Source organism: Ursus maritimus, unplaced genomic scaffold (assembly GCF_017311325.1).
Source record: "Ursus maritimus isolate PB19 unplaced genomic scaffold, ASM1731132v1 scaffold_1, whole genome shotgun sequence".
NCBI lineage: Eukaryota > Metazoa > Chordata > Mammalia > Carnivora > Ursidae > Ursus > Ursus maritimus.
In genome coordinates this window covers 98,309,261-98,329,011 of record NW_024423343.1, presented here as the reverse complement: position 1 = coordinate 98,329,011, position 19,751 = coordinate 98,309,261, and the positions used below count along the sequence as shown (strand labels likewise).

Here is a 19,751-nt window from a genome sequence, read left to right as displayed (position 1 = left end):
AACAGACAGAACTGTGGTTGTGAGGAATGTTATGGAGGAAACCATTAGAGGGGAGACCCCGCCCTTAGCAGGGCCGGCAAGGGAGGCCTTTTCGTGGAGTGGCACTTGAGCTGACACCTCGAGGAGGAAAGCGAAAGCGCTCTCATTTGCCTGTCACTGTCTCCTCTCTCAGAAGTCCAGACTGAACAGAAGACAGTGATTTGATTTCTCCGAATGTAGACACCTCTAAACATGAGCGGTTTCACAGAGCCCTCTGTTCCTTCTCTCCCGCCTTCACAGGGTTTCTTTGTCTTATTCAGGAACTGTAAGTGCTAATAAATTAAACAGATCTAATTCCTCTTTCTGATGTTTAATTAACACTTCTTCAGCCCAGAATTCATAAGTGAGACACAAAAAGGAGAAAGTGAAGCTTCTGTTCTCTGGCAAGCCTAAGCCAGAGGTTTCAAGTGTCGGGCAGGTGGATCCGGGCTCCAGACAGGTTTGTTTGGGCCTACAGTGTTTTAAAAGTCGGAAAATTTCACCTAAAACCCCAGACTTTTTTTTTTTTTTTTTTAGTGTTTTCATTTAAATCTTTAGGGAACCAATTCCAATGGAATGGCAGCAGTCTACTTTAATGGGGTGCATGCTCCCAGATCTCACAGCCCCTCCTGTTTGACCCGTGCACTCACTCAGGCCATCTAGCTGGCCCGCACGCGAATGTGTTTGGCTAAGAATCGTTTTAGTTTTCTGTTTTGTGTTTGAACATCTATGCCTGGGACCAGACTGCTGAGTCGGTTCCGCTCGTGCTGGGCTTGGTGGTTCTAATGTGTAGCAGGGGAGCACCCCACGTGTGAGACCAAGCCCTGTTACAGGTGTGACATGGACTATGTGCTCTCAAAGGTGGGGACTTGTCTTGGTAACTTCTTATTTACTTTGTCTCCGGAATGCCTGGTAGTAAGCATTTTAAATGCATTTGACATAAATGAATAAATTATATTTTAATTTTTGTATGTATTCGACCTCTAAAAGGTAAATGTGCCTAGAAAAACACGTTTCCTAATTCAGATGTGTGGGTTTTTAAGAAAGTTTTCTTTATAGATAACACATGCATGTAGTTTTAAGGTCAGAATGTAAAAGGAAATCAGTAAGAACTCTCCTTCCCGCTTCTGTTCTCCGACCAGTGCACTCCCCCACCCCACGGACATATAAGCAAATACAAATATATTCTTTCTTTTCCCCCGTTTTACTCAAAAGTTGGCCGGCTTTAAAAATGATGGTCTGCCTTATGCTTTCCTTTAACGTATCTTGAAGATCTTATTAGTAGAGTACTTCCTCTGCCTTTTTTTTTTTTTATAGTTGAAAAATGTGTTTCATTTTTGGGGCACATTAATTATTAAGTCCTACCCACTGGAGGGCATTTGGATTTTTCTGAGCATTTGCTCCTGTAAACAGCGCTACAGTTAGTACCCTTGTATGTATGTCCTAGTACACACATGTGTGAGAATGTATCTCTGTGATCAGTTCTTGAAGTGGAATTGCTAGGTCAAAGGGTATATGCATATGTAATTTTGGTACATTTCCAATTGCCCTCTGACATACATGCCCTCTCAGACATTTGAAATTCTGTTTTAAAAAGAATATTCAATTTGTTTTTGTTTTGTTTTCTTTGCTGAATTAGAGTTATATTGTAGGTTATCTGAGTTTTGGTAAGAGTAGTAACACTCGTCTAGAACATTGGTTTCCACTACTGGCCTGAACGAGTTCTCAGGTTCATATGCTAAATAAATGTCACCACTACAGAAAATAATATTTCACACACGAATGCTACGTATTTCAAATGTACATAGGTGCTATTGTATTTAGTAAAATGGCAGTTCATTTAATAACGTTACCGAATTCTTAGTTCAGCTGATAACAGCTCAACATTTCTTCAGTGGTTCCATTGTTTTAGATGACCTTTGGGTTTTGATGGCATGTTAGCTTCATTTTGGGTTCTATCAAATTTTTCAAAGTAGCTTACTCTGGAGATCTAGGAGAACATAGCAAAAAATTATGCATATACTGCAAGTGTCTGATTGAATATAATAAAAATAATATTTCTCTTATAGATATTCCTTTAAGGACCAGCCTGCCACCACCATTCAGAAATTATAAATATGGTAAGTAATTTTACTTATTCTTTAAAATTGTGTATTAATATAATTTCACGTTAGTTTTATGTTGATAGTAGTTCGAATTTGGTTTTCAAAAATGAGTTTACTATCTGTAAACAAAAACCAATATGGAAGTTTATTTAGAAATATAAGAATCCTGGTGTATCACTGAAGTAAACTGAAATAGCGTTTGAAAGTGACCTATTTGTGAGGAACAAATAACACGTCTGGCAAACGATGTCTAAAATGAATTTCTTGTCAGGTAACCAGGAAAGAAAAATGATTTCAGACTAGGAATTAAAAGAAGAGATTGAACATTTTATTTTTATTTTTATTTTTTTTGAAGATTTTATTTATTTATTCGACAGAGATAGAGACAGCCAGCGAGAGAGGGAACACAAGCAGGGGGAGTGGGAGAGGAAGAAGCAGGTTCATAGCGGAGGAGCCTGATGTGGGGCTCGATCCCATAACGCCGGGATCACGCCCTGAGCTGAAGGCAGTTGCTCAACCGCTGTGCCACCCAGGCGCCCCGAGATTGAACATTTTAAATGCCAGTAACTTGAGCATAGTATATAGTAAATTAGTATGTTGCAGTGGTCGATTAAGCAATGCAATAATGAGGGAAGAAATTGGGTTTCATTATTTGGTGTAAAGATGGTACAGTTATTAACCTTCAGCATAGTGACACTCTCCAAACTTTGAGACCTCACTTGAAAATTATGACGCATCTAATAAATATTTCTGTTAATTGGTACAGACATTTTTTGAAGCATAAATTTTTTATTACCTTAGATCATTTTTTGGAGTGGCTTTTAATTCTGTTCCCATTTGGTAGAGCAACTTATGACCTAAAATACTTTGAAATCACAATCTTCACCGTGTGTATACATTTTAATATCCAGAGACTAATTGTGAGGTCATAAGGGGTAGTCAAGCAGAAGTTGAAGGCACTGAGTGGAAAGTACTTTGATTTATTGGGCTTAAAGAATTTACATACTAAATATTGAATAAGAAAAAGGAATAAAAAGCACGATTAAGTAAATATGAAGCTGCTCAATTCTGGCTTTCGTAGCTTTCAGGGTATAATGACTTGCAATATAACCTTAAACTTGAATCAATCTACAGATGCCATTTCCTTTTTGGCATGGTGTGTGTGTGCATGCGTGTGCATACATATTCAACCCTGTGTTCCACGTAAGTCATTTTGAAAGGTAAGCTTTAGATACTGAAAGCATTAGAATATCTGTTAATCATCATGGTGGTAGATAACGTACCTCTTACATTTTCCCACCTTATTAACACGGTTTTGTCCTAGGATTTGTATACTATTCAGGTGAATTGGCAGATAAAGTGAATACATTTATCTGTGAAATGAGAAATTAGAGAACCACTAGGGTTTTGATAGACATTCAGTGACTCAGTCTGGGTTTGGCTCCGTAACAATATGCCGCTTTGTGTTCAAAGAAGTAAGGCCACACGTTACTTTCTCATCTGTCCTTGTCCTTCAGTATTGCTCCCTGCTCTGTGGGAATAGAACACACTGGGTCGGGGAGTGGAAAGGGTGCAGAGTCTGATACCAGCTTTGCTGGTGGCTGTCTCCAACGCCCTTGGGCAAAGGGCTGGCTCGCTGGCCAGGCCACAGAGAGTCTGAGATTTCTCAGGGCCCCTCCTCCTATTTAATTGGCATCTACATCTATGATTGATTTATCCCGACCAGACTGTGCTCTAAAGCACATTGGATGTGGTCTTATTTTTAAATCCTTATCACCTAGACGCTGTGCGTGTGTGCAGTAAATATTGGTGGCTGTGCGGTGTGGGGCTGCTGATACTTTTTGCTCCACAAGGCCGTGTGAGATTAAACCACACTTGTGTGAACACGTCAAATGCCCCACAAATATATTCTTTTTATTTTTTAAAAGATTTTATTTATTCATTTGAGAGAGAGAGAGAGAGAGAGAGAGCCAGAGAGCACAAGCAGGGGGAGTGGCAGGCAGAGGGAGAAGCAGGCTGCCTGCTGATCAACGAGTCTGACATGGGGTTCAATTGGGGATCATGACCTGAGCCGAAGGCAGACGCTTAACCGACTGAGCCACCCAGGCGCCCCTATTCTTTTTATTTTTATGAGGTTACTTTCCTCAAGTAATTTGCACTTAGGGTACAATACCCACAAATGTTGTTTCTGTTAATAATGAAAATATTTTTTAAAAAAGAAGTAAAAACAATTGAAAGAGATTATTCAACAAGAAAAAGGACATTGTTAGTACAATATCTTTTGCTAGCTTGTTTCCGAGACTCTTACCAAGTCTTACTAGTTTCTGTTGGAGGAAAAAATCTGAAAATTTCTGTTCAAATCATTTCTTCTTCTGAAAAAAAAAAAATGTGGCCTTCCTGTTGTGGGCTTGCAGGATCCATTAGAGCAAGGGTATTTCTAATAAAGTCTCATTAGCAAAATATGTAGAACATGACTAATATTTGGTAAGGCCAAACCACAGTTTTGCTTGTTGGTTGTAACAGACTTTAAGCAGGATCCTTTTACTTAAAAAACTGTTACTGGCTTTTCTAACTTGTCTCTAATACTAAACCCATATCTATCTATAATGAGAAAAAGATAATAGGTAACTCGGAATAATAGATAACCCAAAAGCCAATTTGTTTATTTTCTTGTGTACCTTCTGAGCTTATTTTTAGCAGTTGTGGTATATTTACGTTCCTAATATGCATTTTTTCACCAGGATTAGGTTTATTTTTAGTTCTTTGAAGTACATGGTTGCAGTGCCAGGCTTAGGCTGACCTTGTGTTAAAAATTGCAATAGATAACTGAAAGTTGACTATTTAAAATCGTGGGTAATTCAGAGTGCTAGGTCTTAACTGGATGTCTACCCTATTCTTTTGTATTATTAGAACAGAGTTAAATCAGGCCTATTTTTAAAGTAGATCCTTTCATTTCATTTTACAGTTCAAATTCTTTGTTGAATCGAATGGCATGATGGATAGAAATGAATTTTAGTTTAAGGTTAAGAGTTTGTCCAGATACAATAATACGTGTAATCGTAATACGTTAATTAGGTGGTTAAACAAAACTGAGTGAAGAATTGGAAACTTTCTGACTTGAAACCCGTTGAATGGTGAGCCTCTGCTATAATTAAGAGCTCACTGTTGCAAAGTCGGACTTCACCCAATGTGGAGAAATGACTTATTGGAAAAGCACAGCGTAGCCTGACATCAAGATAAACAGATTAAGGAGCGAAGGAGGATTGAATAAAGCAGATTAGATGGCATGAGCTTGTGCAGCGTTTGAAAACCAAGAGGCAAATACTGATGATATTCTTTGGGCATTAGCAGCCCTGCTCACATTACCAGTGAGCCTGAGCGTGGAGAGTGGTAACAACTTGTCAGGATGATCGTTTGACCTCCTGTCACTGGATGTATTCTGAGAGATTACTAGGTTTTTTGAATTGCTTATGTTAACGTCTGACATTTTTTACATTATTTGCTACTTAGAGCCTTTTGCAACTCCTAAAAACAGGATTGAGTAATAGCCACCTGTCTTCTCTTCTAAGGAAAAAGGGGCCAAGTTCATTGCAGATTATGGCACCCAGCCGTGTGTGTCAAAGGCCAAGGCTTTCAAATATCTTTATACAGCAGCGGCCTTTAAGGTGATGATATATAAAAGTATTTTATTTTTTTATTTTATTTTATTTTTTTTTTACCCATATACTAGATTTTTAAGTGAATGGATCATAAGGCAAGGCTTAAGTTTCTCAGTTTCAGATGAAGTTTTAAAATAATCTTTCACAGAGACTTTTTTTTTTCTTTCAGATAAACTGAAGATTGTTCATCAAGCACATAAAGCAAAGGTACGTTTCCTACGTACAGTGGTATCGGCTCATAGCAAGTAATCACTGTCAGCTGTCTCAGTGAATAAAGGAATGAACACCCAACTTCTAAATTATTTCCCATTATAATAGCATTTTTTATTTCGTAAGTACCCTTTCTACAGCCATTAAGGGAAAAAACCCCACTAAGCCTCTGTTAGTAGTAGATCCTTTAAAGAAGTGTTAATTTTTTAAAAAGCATGCCTGTTCTAGATCAAGCACATATTTAACATAAAAAGTAAATTTGCAAAAAAATGTTTTTTGAAGTTACTAATTCACAGGCAGCAGCCATACCCTCCTCATGCCATTTTCTTTGTAATCTCTGGTATACGGTTATTTGAAAGCTGATTAAGTTTATGGTGGGTATCTAGGACTAGAGAAGACAATGAATTTAGGTGAATTCAAAAATAAATACTTGGGACTCCCGCGTGGCTCAGTCGGTTAAGCATCTGCCTTCAGCTCAGGTCATGATCTCAGGGTCCTAAGATTGACCCCCGCATCGGGCTCCCTGCTCACAGGGGAGTCTTCAGAATGCTAGTGAGGGTTATTCAGTTGTCCACACTCCTTGAACTGAACTCCCCTTAAGATCTGAGCATTTTATTTGGTGAAATTCTACCTCAATTTCACAAAACAACGGACATGGCAAAAGGGATCCAACATAAGACTTAAATGGAAATGCTTAGGATATTTGGATGGGAAGATGCATGAGCATGAAGATGTCCGTTTTTTCTTCATGTACGAATTTAATGCCACCCCATATATAGATGAATGAAGAAGCTGATTATAAAACTAATATGCAAAAAATAAGAATAGGTAGGAAAAGGAAGAGAAAGGAGAGTGACTAGCCCTGACATATATTAGCCATATTATTAAACTCTAATAATTAAAACAGTGTGGTGCCACCATATGGACTGTTAGGTCAATGGCACAGAATTAGAAGTCCAAAAATTGACCCAAATATATATCAGAATTTAGTGTATAGTAAATATGATGTTTTAAAGCTATGGAGAAAATATGAGGATTCAGTAAATGTTACTGGGACAATTGGGAGACATCTAGAAAATAGTGAGGTTGAATCCATATCCTTTACTTTATTCCAAAATAAATACTCACTGGATTAATGACTTAAGTGTGAAAATAAAGCCGACAGGTGAGGACAGAGATGAAACTGATTGAACATGAGTAGATCATTTGTTCAAGCTGGGTGATGGGTGTGTAGAGGGTCTGTATGTTTGAAATTTTCCATAATTAAAAGCTTTAACAAAAATGAAATTGACAAAAACATTTGAAGAGAATGTAGAATTTTAAAAGTAATCTTAGAGTGAAGGTCTTCCTAAGTATGGTAGAAAACCCAGAAACTGTCAAAAATTGATAATTTTACTTTATTCAAACATTCAGCACCTTTTTCTAGAAAAAAATAACACTAAGAAAAATTGAGGAACGAGGGGCGCCTGGGTGGCACAGCGGTTAAGCGTCTGCCTTCGGCTCAGGGCGTGATCCCGGCGTTCTGGGATCGAGCCCCACATCAGGCTCCTCCGCTATGAGCCTGCTTCTTCCTCTCCTACTCTCCCTGCTTGTGTTCCCTCTCTCGCTGGCTGTCTCTATCTCTGTCAAATAAATAAATAAAATCTTTAAAAAAAAAAAAAGAAAAAGAAAAATTGAGGAACGAGTGAAAACAAAATTTTCTAACTTATATTACAGAAAAGGCCTGATTTTCTTAGTATGTGATGCTATTTTACAATTGCATTTAAAAACTTATCCTTTGAGTCCATTAACAAACAAAATATTTACAACTTGACTCAAAATAAATGCAAAGTCGGACTACAGTTAATCTCCATCTATTAGGTTGGCAAGTATCAGATGGTTTTGATAATACACGGTGTCAGCGACGCTGTGGGAAACAGGTTCTCTCAGCAATTAGTAGCGTTCCTATAAAGTGGGACGGCTACTCTGGAGAGTCATTTGGCAATACCTGCCAGAATAAAATTGCACGTGCTCTCTGACCTCATGATTCTCCTTCTAGGAACTTATCTTACACATAAAACTGGTACAAAGGCAAAATGACACATGTTATGAGGATATTTGTTGCAGTGTAGTTTATGGTAGCGAGAGATGGAAACAACCTGAATGTCCATCCATGGGAACAGAGTGTGTGTGTGTGTGTGTGTGTGTGTGTGTGTGTGTATAACCCTTCGGTGGAATAGCCCACGGCCTTGATAAATGGAGGCAGCTCGTGTACTGATTTGGAATGATTTTAAGCTATGTTTTAGGAGGAAAGAGTCAAGTGTTAGAATACAGCATACAATATGCTGTTACGTGTTTGAAAAAGTTTACCTGTACATTTCTGCCTCCATGAGCGTGTGCAGAGACAGCCTCTGGAAGGATATGCCAGAATTCGTGTTAGTTCTCTGGAAGAGAACTAGGCCACCTGGTAGATAGGGGTTGGGAGGAGACTTACTTTTCACTCCTTCCCTATGTGCTTGGGGAATTTTGTGTCATGAATATGTGCTACCTATTCTAAAATGATTTTTTAAAAAAGATTTTACTTATTAATTTGACAGAGCACAAGAGAGCACAAGCAGGGGGAGCAGCAGGCAGAGGGAGAGGGAGAAGCAGACTCCCTGAGGGAGCCCCCACGTGGGGCTCAATCCCAGGACCCTGGGATCATGACCTGAGCCGAAGGCAGACGCTCAACCGACTGTGCCCCCAAAATGATTTTTTTAAGTAACATTTCCCCCCCCTTTAATCTGTGTGCTCTGGAGGTCAAGCCCCTGCGCTCTCTAGTGGGTGAAGTTGTGGACTGTGGAGCATGGCTTCTGGGCCTTCTATTTTAGCTGCTGGAGTGGCCTTTCTGTTCCCTTTAGCCATATTCTAGAAATAGACTGTTGCTAAGCAGCTGCATTCTGGTTGACAGGTGGTGCTGTGTGTCCAACTAATGGTCACCTCTGTGTGCTTTTTAGGGGCGGATATTAACTCAAAATCTTCTCCTATAGTTATAATGTTTAACTGGATTTGTAAATTTCATTGGAGGGCCAACTCCTCCAACCCTACCCCAGACCTCATAGAGAAAGGTTATATGACATGGGATCAAGTGTTTACTAGGTAGGGCAAGGTTTTTGGATACATGGACTTTGGGCCATCCAGGTAAACTTGCTTCTCTCTGAAGTCAGGCTGGTCAGAGCTCAGGCCTCAGTTCCGTGTACTCTGGGGTCTGTTTGTTTGTTTGCTTTTTTTTTTTTTTTTTTTTAAAGATTTTACTTATGTATTTGAGATAGAGCACAAGCGGGAGTGGGGGTGTGAGTAGAGGGGGAGGGGCAGAGGGAGAAGCAGACTCCTGGCCGAGCAGGGAGTTCGCCATGGGGCTGGATCCTAGGACCCTGGGATCATGACCTGAGCTGAAGGCAAACGCTTAACGACTGAGCCACCCAGGTGCCCCCTCTGGGTCTGTTCTTAACCTCTCTGACTGCTGGAATATTGTGAGGATGCCATGACGACGGCGACAATGATGACGACAACAGCTACAGAACAGCAGCAGCTAACATGGAGAGGCCTTGCGCTGTGACTGACACTGCCTTACGGTTTTCTCTACTTCATCTAATTTCATCCTCACCACGGGGCCAAAGAGAAAATTCATTCCTCCCTCCCCCCATTTTTTTAGAGCGAGAGATTGAGGGAGCAGGGTGTGGGGAGGGGGACAGGGAGAGGGAGAGAAAGAATCTTAAGCAGGCTCCACACACAGTGCAGGGCCTGACATGGGGCTCCATCTCATGACCCTGAGATCGTGACCTGAGCCGAAATCAGGAGTTGGACGCTTAACCGACTGAGCCACCCAGGTGCCCCTCCCTTTTTTTTTTATAGAGGAGGAAACTGAGTCTCGGAGAGGCTGTGTGGTTTGTGGAGAACACACAGCGGGGCATCAGTGGAACCCAAATTCTCATCCGGACCTGGCCCCAAAGCTCCGTGCTAAGGTGCTGTCTCCCCAGTGCTTACGGAGTGTGCACACATAGTAGGTGCTCATATCCATTCACTTCTGCCCTGATGGTGACGGAAGCAGCATGTGACTTTGGTTATTGCTGTGACCCAGAGTAACAATCCTGTATCTTCGAGAAGTCTTACCAAATAGGAAGCACATAGGAGGACTAGTAAGATGCAGGTTTTCTTTCTTCTTAGTCGAACGAGCTTGTGTTGAGTCTGGAAGACGATGATACGCTTATGCTGGAAGAAGACAGCACACTGCGCACCGCTGGAATCGGTGAGAAAGAGCGTCTCGTGGTGCTGGAGGGGCACTCACTTCCCCAGCCTCTCTGCTGATGCCTGGCTGATGATGTTTGGATAATTCACTGCAAAGTAAATGCTACCCTGGGTGCTCTTTACACTCCCTGATAATTATTCAGAGGAGGACGAGAATGATGTACATTCAGATCATTTGACTGAGGGCAAGAGATATCTGCTCTCCAAATGTGCAGAATGCAAATAGTTCTTTTCTGCAGGTATGCTCAGAATTCTGCTGAGGGTTGTTTTAAGTGATTGACAGGTTATTACTCACTTAATAACCTACTTACTCTTATCGGCATCATTTGAACTGATGGTTCGAGAGAAATGGACCTAGTAGAACTAATGTGGAATAATGAAGTGAGATGTTGTTTGTATAACCGTGTAGCGCGGTTTCTAATAGTCCTCCACATCACTCGGGACCCGCCGAGTCGTGGAATTTCAAACAGGAGCCTAGCTGTGCGCTCGAAAGGGGGCCCGAGTTAGCTTTTCGGCCTAGAATGTGCATGTAGTTCTATTTTAAAGAAACGCCATGTGACATGTTTTGTGACCATTAGATGTCACTCTAATTCTGTGTATGTACACCTGAAGATTATCTGGTGATGGGAGTGGAGATTTTCAGAGAGCTGTGAGCTGTGGAGGGTGCTGTGCCTCTGACGTACCTTTGTGGTCCGTGACTGCAGGGAAACAGCACAAATCACACTTACTTTATAATTATCTGGACACCCTGCTTAAGGGGCACTCTAAGTGAGGTCCATGTTAGGAAGTCTTACTTTTTCTTTTTTTTCTTTGACAGATGTTCTTTTGAGTTATTTTAGGGACGTATGTCAGAAATTCAGTTTTGAGTGACATGTGTGGGCTAAAGTGAGTTCCTGACAGGTCTTCTAATTTAAATAGGAATCTAAATAACATGTTACAAAATCTTAGACTTACTCTCCTTGTTTGTCTACACTTTTGGCTACATTTAGTGTCTTCATATTATAAATATGTAAGGTTGCTATTATTTGAAAACAGCTTTTATTTTGGCATTTATTTCTTCAAATGCTGTTGTCTTATTATAGCAAGTGGCACCTTTGTTATTGAGCCATGGGGCATGCTAGAAGCTAGCCCCCCTTTAAAACGTAAAGCTATAATTATTATAACAGACTGGTTTGGTATTGATGTAGAGATCGAAACCTCCTTGGAAAAGATCAGAAACAAACTTAAAAAAAGTAAGATCTCACAATATGATAAAGTTTTGATCTCTCAAATAAGTGGGGGAAGAATGAATTAGCCAGAAAATGATGTTGGGCCTGTTGCCAAAGCATTCAGGAAAATAAAATTTAAATCCTATTTCAACCTTTATTACAAAATAATTGTAGATTGATTATATGTCATAATGTAAAAAAATTTTTTTTAAATAAAATGTGGCTTAGTAGTTTCATAATCTTGGGGAGAAGAGCTCTCCAAGCGTGACCTTGAAGGCAGAGCCATAGAGCAGGGAGAAATGATAGATTTGACCACATAAAAACTAAAAAATATAAACAGAGTTAAAGGAGAAGCACTGAACTATGAAAAAATACTTCATGTATGACAAAACGTTATTAACCTGAATTTATAAAAAGCTCTTATAATTAGCTTGGAAAAAGATAAGAAATCCTACTAATAGAAGAAATAGCTAACATATGAAAAATAGTTCGGCCTTACGAGTCCAGAGAGAGAAATGTACATGAAGATAGATGCTATTTTATGTAGTATAGTGGTCCAATGGTTAAGAATTAGAGACTAGAGCCAAAGTGCATGGGTTTACAACCTGATTCTGCCACTTAATGACTGGGTGACCTTGGACAAGCAGTAATTTCAAGACTAACAGACGTGAAGAAAAGTGGTAGTATCCAAGAGAGTGTTGGGAAGTGGATACTCTCTGGTACTACTATTGGGAATGTGTGTTACCTCTAACTTCCGTAGGTCAATTTGACCAATAAGACTTTGTCACTCTTAACTTCCTGTCGCATCTGTTACCAGACCAGCAGGAGTACACTTCCTCAAGCTCCGTAACTCCCCCGAGGGTGAGATGTGTCTTCAAAGGGGTGGTGGGGTTCTCTCACCTTCCCCGTTCTTGAGTCACTGATATAAGAGCTTTCTTTATTGAATGGAAATAGAATATATTGTGTGATACCGTCATTGTTTATAAATGTATACATTTACATGTCTATATGTGTATATGAAGAAAAGATCATGTAACAAAATTATAGAAATGGTTCTCTGGCTGGTGGCACTGCAAGCAGTTGATTGCTTTTTTCCTTCTTGGTATTATCTAATTGTTCTTGTAATTGAAATTTTTTCTACAGTTCTCATGTACCGTATGTAAATTAAGGAACCTATTTTATTTTATTTATTTTATTTTATTTATTTTATTTTATTTTATTATTTTTTTCAAAGATTTTATGATTCGATACGATAGCGGGCGAACACACAGGAGTGGGAGGAAGAAAGTGAGCTCACAGAGAGCGATGGGGCTCGATCCATCATCACTGGGATCAGCCTGAGCTAAGACGGAAGTTGTGCCACCCAGGCGCCCCGAGGAACCAGTTTTAAAGAATAGACTCCTGGGGCGCCTGGGTGGCACAGCGGTTAAGCGTCTGCCTTCGGCTCAGGGCGTGATCCCGGCGTTCTGGGATCGAGCCCCACATCAGGCTCCTCCGCTGTGAGCCTGCTTCTTCCTCTCCCACTCCCCCTGCTTGTGTTCCCTCTCTCGCTGGCTGTCTCTATCTCTGTCGAATAAATAAATAAAATCTTTAAAAAAAATAAATAAATAAAATAAAATAAAGAATAGACTCCTAAAGTTGGAGAAAATGGGTTTGAGTGAGGGCTCTGCATTTTACTCATTTTTGTGACCTTTCATAAGCCATTTAGTATTTTTGAACTTCTGTTTTGATTTCTGTAAAACAAAACAGAAACCACTAAACCTGTTTCAGAGCGTTGTCCTAAGAGTTGAGTGAAAAAAAAAGTATGAAAACATCTGGAACGATGCATGTGGAGACCGTCAGAAATACGTCTTTGGAAACCGTTTTAGAGAAGCCGATTGGCAAATGTTTTGAATTTATTAAAATACTGAGTTGTTGGCTTAACTGTCATGAATTTTGGGCTCGTGTAATGAACCATCTATAAAGGTAAAAATCAAATCCATCTTTCGGTCATTCTTGTTGTAAGACCATGGGTCTTTGATGAGAATCAGATTCTTGTCACGAGTTCCGTGCTAGTTTCAGGGTGGTCCCAGAACCTCACACCGCACCCCCACCCCCCCCCGGCCCTGATGAGCTCACAGCCCTGGACAGGGGTGACTCCTGGCCTGGCTGGAGTGGCTTCCTCTCCGTGTCACCTGGAGCCACCATGCCGTGCCCTGGAGAAGCTTCACTTACACATGGGGAAGGAGGCAGTGGTCTCTGGGGAGCCACAAAATTCTGAGTGGGAGTAGAGTTGTAAAAGTGATGCCTGAAGTGTGTGATTTTTCTGGGGAGTTTCCCCTCCCTCGCTGCTGTGTCTGGTTAGGTTTTTAAGTGGTTGAAGAGAAGAATTCTGAGTCCTCACTCTCCCTTTTTCCCACTTGATCTTGCTAGAGGGCCGTCACTCTGCCATCACAGCCGGTTGCCATGGGAATAATGCCAATGTAACAAATTTATCATTATGACTTTTCTGCAGAATTCATGAAAGGAAGAGAAGGACTGTGAGGGGGGGAAATTAGGGGAACAAACTTGTTTGAAGATCTCTTTTCTCACGGAGAAATTCTCCAGTTCCTGGCCCGGCCTTGTAACTGCATTGCGGATCCCAATCGTATATTCTGTGCCCGACGTCAGGGCACATTTTCGCTTGTGGACTCAGAGCTAAAAGACCTGAGTAAAAAGATGTGCTTTTTTGGAAGGAAGAAGAGAGCTTTACTTAGAATTGTTATTTGTAAATGTAAAAATTTTTACCTTGTCATTAATGATGGTAGTTTTATGGGTTCATTCCCCTAAGTGGTGAATTTGCATGTCAGTATTTTTGGGGTGGTGTTTTATCTCTTTCCTTTGGCTACATTCTACTATTATCTTTTGAATCCTCCTTCTTTAGGAAAGAAATGGTGGCAGGGTAACTCTTTTCAAGCCCGGTGTGTGTTTTGCTGGAAATATTTTAAAACAAGATACAGTGGGCCAAACCCTAAGTGCTGACCTGAGGGAAGAGTTTGCGTCAAACCAGATCCTGTAATCATTCCAAAGCTCCCTTGTGGTCGGTTTTCATTTTGCGTGTCAACTGTTGTTGTCTGCCCGCAACCAGAATCCTTACTTTGTGCCCAGCGTCTTTTGATTATCTCCGATGCACAGCTAATATTGCAGGATTCTTTGGCTCTCACTTCTTTATCAGGATCGTGTTTGATTTGTGTTTCCTGAACGTTCCAGGTGCCTTTCCCATTCTGAGTAGTAATATCTTAGGGCATACATGCTTTCCTCCCTTAACGGCGTGTTATGGGTGCTGTTCTTTACCTTAAACTTCAAAACAGTGGTAGTCTGGTATTCAGGAAGGTAGGTGGTGGGCTCAGGGAATTTGGGATTCCAGAGCAAGGGGTCTGGATTGTTCTTCCGTTCTTACCCTCCCCTCGCCACTGTGGGAATCACAGGCCAGTCTCTCAAAGGTCAGATTTATTTTGCTGTTTGTTCTCTTTAAACTGTAGCTTGAAATCCTCTCTGCCAGTTGATCTAAAAAACAGATGCTTGAAGCAAATATGAAATAGAGCACTGTGTTTGGGAACTCTTGGCTGAATCACTTCGGTGCAAACTTAGAAACAGAACTCAGCTGTAAAAAAATAAGTATAAATGTAACTCACCTGTGAGCACAGTTTTGAATGATTCGTAGATTTGGATTTTTATGAAACTTGGAAGGATAGGATATACGCCTGGACCAGGAGAGAAGGTGAAACTTTGTCCTTTTGGTCTCAAATTGCTGCAGAAACCAGACCTCACTCTTCCTATATGTACTTTTTTTTTTTTTCTTTTTGGCCAATAATCTGTACTTAATATCACACTACAGCTTGCCTGATCGTTAATTATGTGTACCACAGAGTCCGTGCACATGTCTCTGTCTCTCTTTTCAGACAACAGTTGCTGTGCCTTATACTTCTTTGGTGCCGACTAGTACAGGCTAGGGAGTTCTAAACTGTAATAAATCCTCGTCAATAGGTGACTTTTTTGGAGTAAATTAGTTAGGAGCTTACGTATACTACCTTGAATTTTTCTTGAGCTTTTACATTTAAAATTGGTTTTTCTTACCTTTTTTTATTTAAAGTCATTATTATTTTCCTATTGAAGGTGTATATATATGGAGCTGACCTGTTTGGACACATTATAAAATTATTAATTTCAGGGGCACCTGGGTGGCTTAGTCGGTTAAGCATCTGCCTTGGGCTCAGGTCATGATCTCGGGGTTCTGGAATCCAGCCCTGCATCAGGCTCCCTGCTCAGTGGGAATCTGCTTCTCCCTTTCCCTCTGCCCCTGACTCTTGCTCACTCGCGCGTCCTCTCTCTCTCAAATAAATAAAATCTTAAAAATATTTATTAATTTAATTTTCAAAGTTTGAATGTCCTGGCTTGTGTTCATTTCATTAAACTTGAAAGTCAGTATTAAAATGGTGCACAGAGGCGCCTGGGTGGCACAGCGGTTAAGCATCTGCCTTCGGCTCAGGGCGTGATCCCAGTGTTATGGGATTGAGCCCCACATCAGGCTCCTCCACTAGGAGCCTGCTTCTTCATCTCCCACTCCCCCTGCTGTGTTCCCTCTCTCGCTGGCTGTCTCTATCTCTGTTGAATAAATAAATAAAATCTTTAAAATAAAATAAAATAAAATGGTGCACAGTGTTTGGAGGGTTCTTACTTGATTTCATTTGATAGTAAGACAAAGGGATGAACTGGCAATGTATTTATTGGATTTTAGGTTTTACATTCATTTCAGATTCACACGCCAAGGCACTCTGCTCCTGAGTGCACTGCGCCTGCAGCACATTTAATTTAAAATCAGGTGCCCTAGGGGACTGGCACACCGTAGACTTCCTCGGGGTTCTTCTGGAGCCATTTTAAATAGAATCGGGGCAGCAAGAATTTAAGGGATCATGGTTGAAAGGGTGATGATACAGAGGTCTTGAAAATCTTCTGTAATTTGTTTTCACTCTAATTGATAAATAAATGTGTGGCATAAATACAGGAAATCATTCTCAAACATTTTCAAGAGAATTTTACAGATTTTAAAAAGCATTCTATTCGGTTTGAGGACCACATTACTAAAGTTTAAAATACATTTTATGTCTTACTCTCGAATATTCAGAGTAACCCACTTTGAATTTGTGTGCTGTTTTCCGATTTTTGAAGGCCGTAAATTTTATCAGCCATCATGAAGTGTTGGGAGTTTAACCCATTTGTGAGTCTTGTTTTGTTGTTCTTGTTTTTGAAAAAAAAGTATTCATCTGAAAATCTTTATCTTAGGGGCTCTCATCATGAGCGTGTATTGTGAGAGATGGCATATAAATACTTTAGATAAGTAATGAATTTATCTATAAGTTAATTAGACCCAAGGAAACCTACGTGGCAAAACAAAAACGCTTTGTCAGTCCTTTCTTTACTTTAGCTTATTCTGAACCTGTTATTACCATACTGAGGAACTATACGACGTATCCGTTTCTCAAAAGGGGTACAGATAAATGTCAACAGCAGTAAGTGAAAATTGTAATTACAGTTAGTGTGTATTGAGCAAAGTGCTGCGTGGGCAAAGCGCTGTGTAAAGTTCTGTATGTAAATAGCACATCGTGGAGAAAACCTTGCATTGTGATTCCGAGGAACAGGGTGCTTTTAGCTCCTTCTTCATTTGGAGGATGATTAGAATCCCTTGCAAATGATAGAGGTCTACCTCTGGGCTTCCTTCCCTTCAAAATAGGAAACCCCAGGAGCTTTTTATTTTATTTATTTATTTATTTTTTTAAAGATTTTATTTATTTATTCAACAGAGATAGAGACAGCCAGCGAGAGAGGGAACACAAGCAGGGGGAGTGGGAGAGGAAGAAGCAGGCTCATAGCGGAGGAACCTGATGTGGGGCTCGATCCCATAACGCTGGGATCATGCCCTGAGCCGAAGGCAGATGCTTAACCGCTGTGCCACCCAGGCACCCCTCCAGGAGCTTTTTATATAAAGAAATAGATCTCAAAATATCTTGTCTCTGAATATTGAGTTTTCTGAAGCCCCCCTTTCAATATTTTACTGATTCCATGTGTGGGGCCTCTTAGCCATTCTTTTAAATGCTATTTTCATGTAAAATTCAGCTGTATGTAAACTTCCTGTTTGCCCAGGGTTCATTTGTTTCCAGACCCTCCTCATTGATTCTCAGTTTGTCGCAGCCCTGTCTCCCCCTTACCCCCAGGCTCATTGTGCTGAGAGTTTGCAATCTGATTTTCATCAAGATTAATCTTCATTTAATCTTGAAGATGCACTGGGACTGGAATGAGGATCTGAGACTATGGGTAACTTTATTTTCTTCTTTCAACATTTCTGTATTTTCTGTAATGAGCACGGGTAACTCATGATTGAGAAACAATAAATTTGATATTCTTAAAACCAGCAAAAACATTTTTTTTAACTGAAATGTCATGCTAAGCTCCTTAATTTCATTCTTTTGTGATAAATTCTAGTGATGAGATGAGTTTGGTAAACTAAGAGACCAGTGGTAATCCTTGGCATCTTTCCCTATTATCCTATTTATTTGGCTTGAAGAGTTTTACTTGTCTGTTTTTAGAGGATATGTTAATTGAGTGATCGGTATTCATTACAAATAATCTCGTCTGTTTTCTTGTCAAGAGTCTGCAGGCCCTTTTGCTCTTTCTGTAAAAGCTAAGCAGACTGTATTAACTTCTGATTTAATTTTTAAAAAAACGAACGTGGAACTTGTTGGCGCACACCTTAAAGAATTGCATGTTTAATAATTGGAAGGCTCTCCATCAGATTTGTCTCCGGTCTGAATTAATAATGTTGCTGACTTATTGTTTTAGAAGACGGAGTCTTTGACCTGCTAGGTTGAAAGAATTGTGACTGCTCTGCTCCTTTGTGGGTCCTTTAGCTGTGCCATATCCCCTGTGAATAATTAGAGGTGTTTGAAGGTATTGCGGGAGAAGCCAATTTGTGTCTTTCACTTTGCATATTGTTGAAGCCTCATGAATTAGTCATAAGCAGGCAAAAAATTAACTTCTTCAGACACATATTTTGATGGGTCATGAGGGAGAATGTAAAGTGATCTGTAAGGTATTCTACTGATCCTCTAAGTATTAAATTATTATACCTACAGGCTAATTTCAGAGAGAAAAAAAAGCATTTTTCCCTCCTCCTTCAGTAACTGAGCAGCACATTTGGTAAAAAATAAACGTTTATTTTCTGGGATTGTTAAGAGGACTATAACATGAGTAATTTTATGGTTTCCTGGAAGCCAGTCTTATTCTTGTTTTTAATTTTTTTTGGTTATTTTTCTTTTTACTTTTAAATTATTTGAATTCTAAATTCTTATAACGACAGCTGGTACTTACTTCTTGTTGATTTGGTGAAATGTGAAACCCAACAAATAGCTCATCTTTCCCACTTTAGGCATCTGAAACACTGAATCAGAGTAATATGGATTTCAATGCTTGCTTAAAATCTAGTTTTACATTAAAATTTTTTTCCATTGTCTTTTTTTTTTTTTCCAGCTCACGAAACTGAAATTGCATTCTTCTGTGAAGAAGATTATAAGAACTACAAAGCTAATCCCATTTCATCCTGGTGAAAACCTCTTGGGGGCTCCCTTTTTGCATACCTGTATTAAGCTCTTTATTCCACTAGTGAGTTTTGGAAATTGACAAATAAACTTAAAAATTAATCTCCGGCTCTGCTATTTGAGCTGAAGTCTGTGGTGCTTTCTCTCTCTGCAGGTCTGCCCTTTTTCTTTCTTTCTTGTTGTAAAATAATTTATTTATTTATGAGAAAAACATTTTTTTTTCAAAGTGAAAGAAACAGTTAATTCAGAAATCACCATGGAAAGGTGCTTGGGTGGCTCAGTCGGTTAGGTGTCTGTCTTTGGCTCAGGTCATGATCCCAGGGTCCTGGGATCAAGCCCCATGTTGGGCTCCCTGCCCAGCGGGGAGTCAGCTCATCTCCCTCTCCCTCTGCCCCCCCCCATTTGCACGCGCGCTCTCTCTCTCTCTCTCAAATAAAATCTTTAAAAAAAATCATCATGGAATATTGGTTCTTTAGTCATAACTTACTTTTCTGAAATTAGGGGCTATTTGGGTGGCTTGCATATTGGGTTCTTTAAAAAGATTATAAGACCGAGGTCATTCTGTTCATTTTGTGTGTTTTTCACAGTTTCTATTAGAGCCACTATGCACTCTCACTGTCTGTGGTTAGCAGAGATTATGAGTCTCTGATGACCACCAGTGCCATCTTTCTGCTC

The 19,751-nt window shown here is 40.0% G+C and overlaps 1 protein-coding gene across 8 annotated transcripts in view; it reads left to right on the top strand.

The window, feature by feature from the left end:
• Positions 1–19,174, top strand: part of CUNH2orf76 (chromosome unknown C2orf76 homolog) — a 55,233-nt gene extending 36,059 nt beyond the window's left edge. For 6 of the 8 annotated variants that reach the window (XM_040645809.1, XM_040645815.1, XM_040645827.1 and 3 more), the window contains exons 3-6: positions 2,088–2,138; positions 5,952–5,989; positions 17,674–17,796; positions 19,009–19,174. In XM_040645809.1, coding sequence (XP_040501743.1) covers positions 2,088–2,138; positions 5,952–5,989; positions 17,674–17,796; positions 19,009–19,158 — 362 coding nt within the window. In that variant the 3' untranslated portion in view covers positions 19,159–19,174. Of the gene's footprint in view, positions 1–2,087; positions 2,139–5,951; positions 5,990–10,177; positions 10,260–17,673; positions 17,797–19,008 lie in introns of all 8 variants that reach the window. The other 2 variants (XM_008686113.2, XM_040645845.1) reach the window with 2 other exon arrangements.
• The last annotated feature ends 577 nt before the right edge of the window (positions 19,175–19,751 follow it).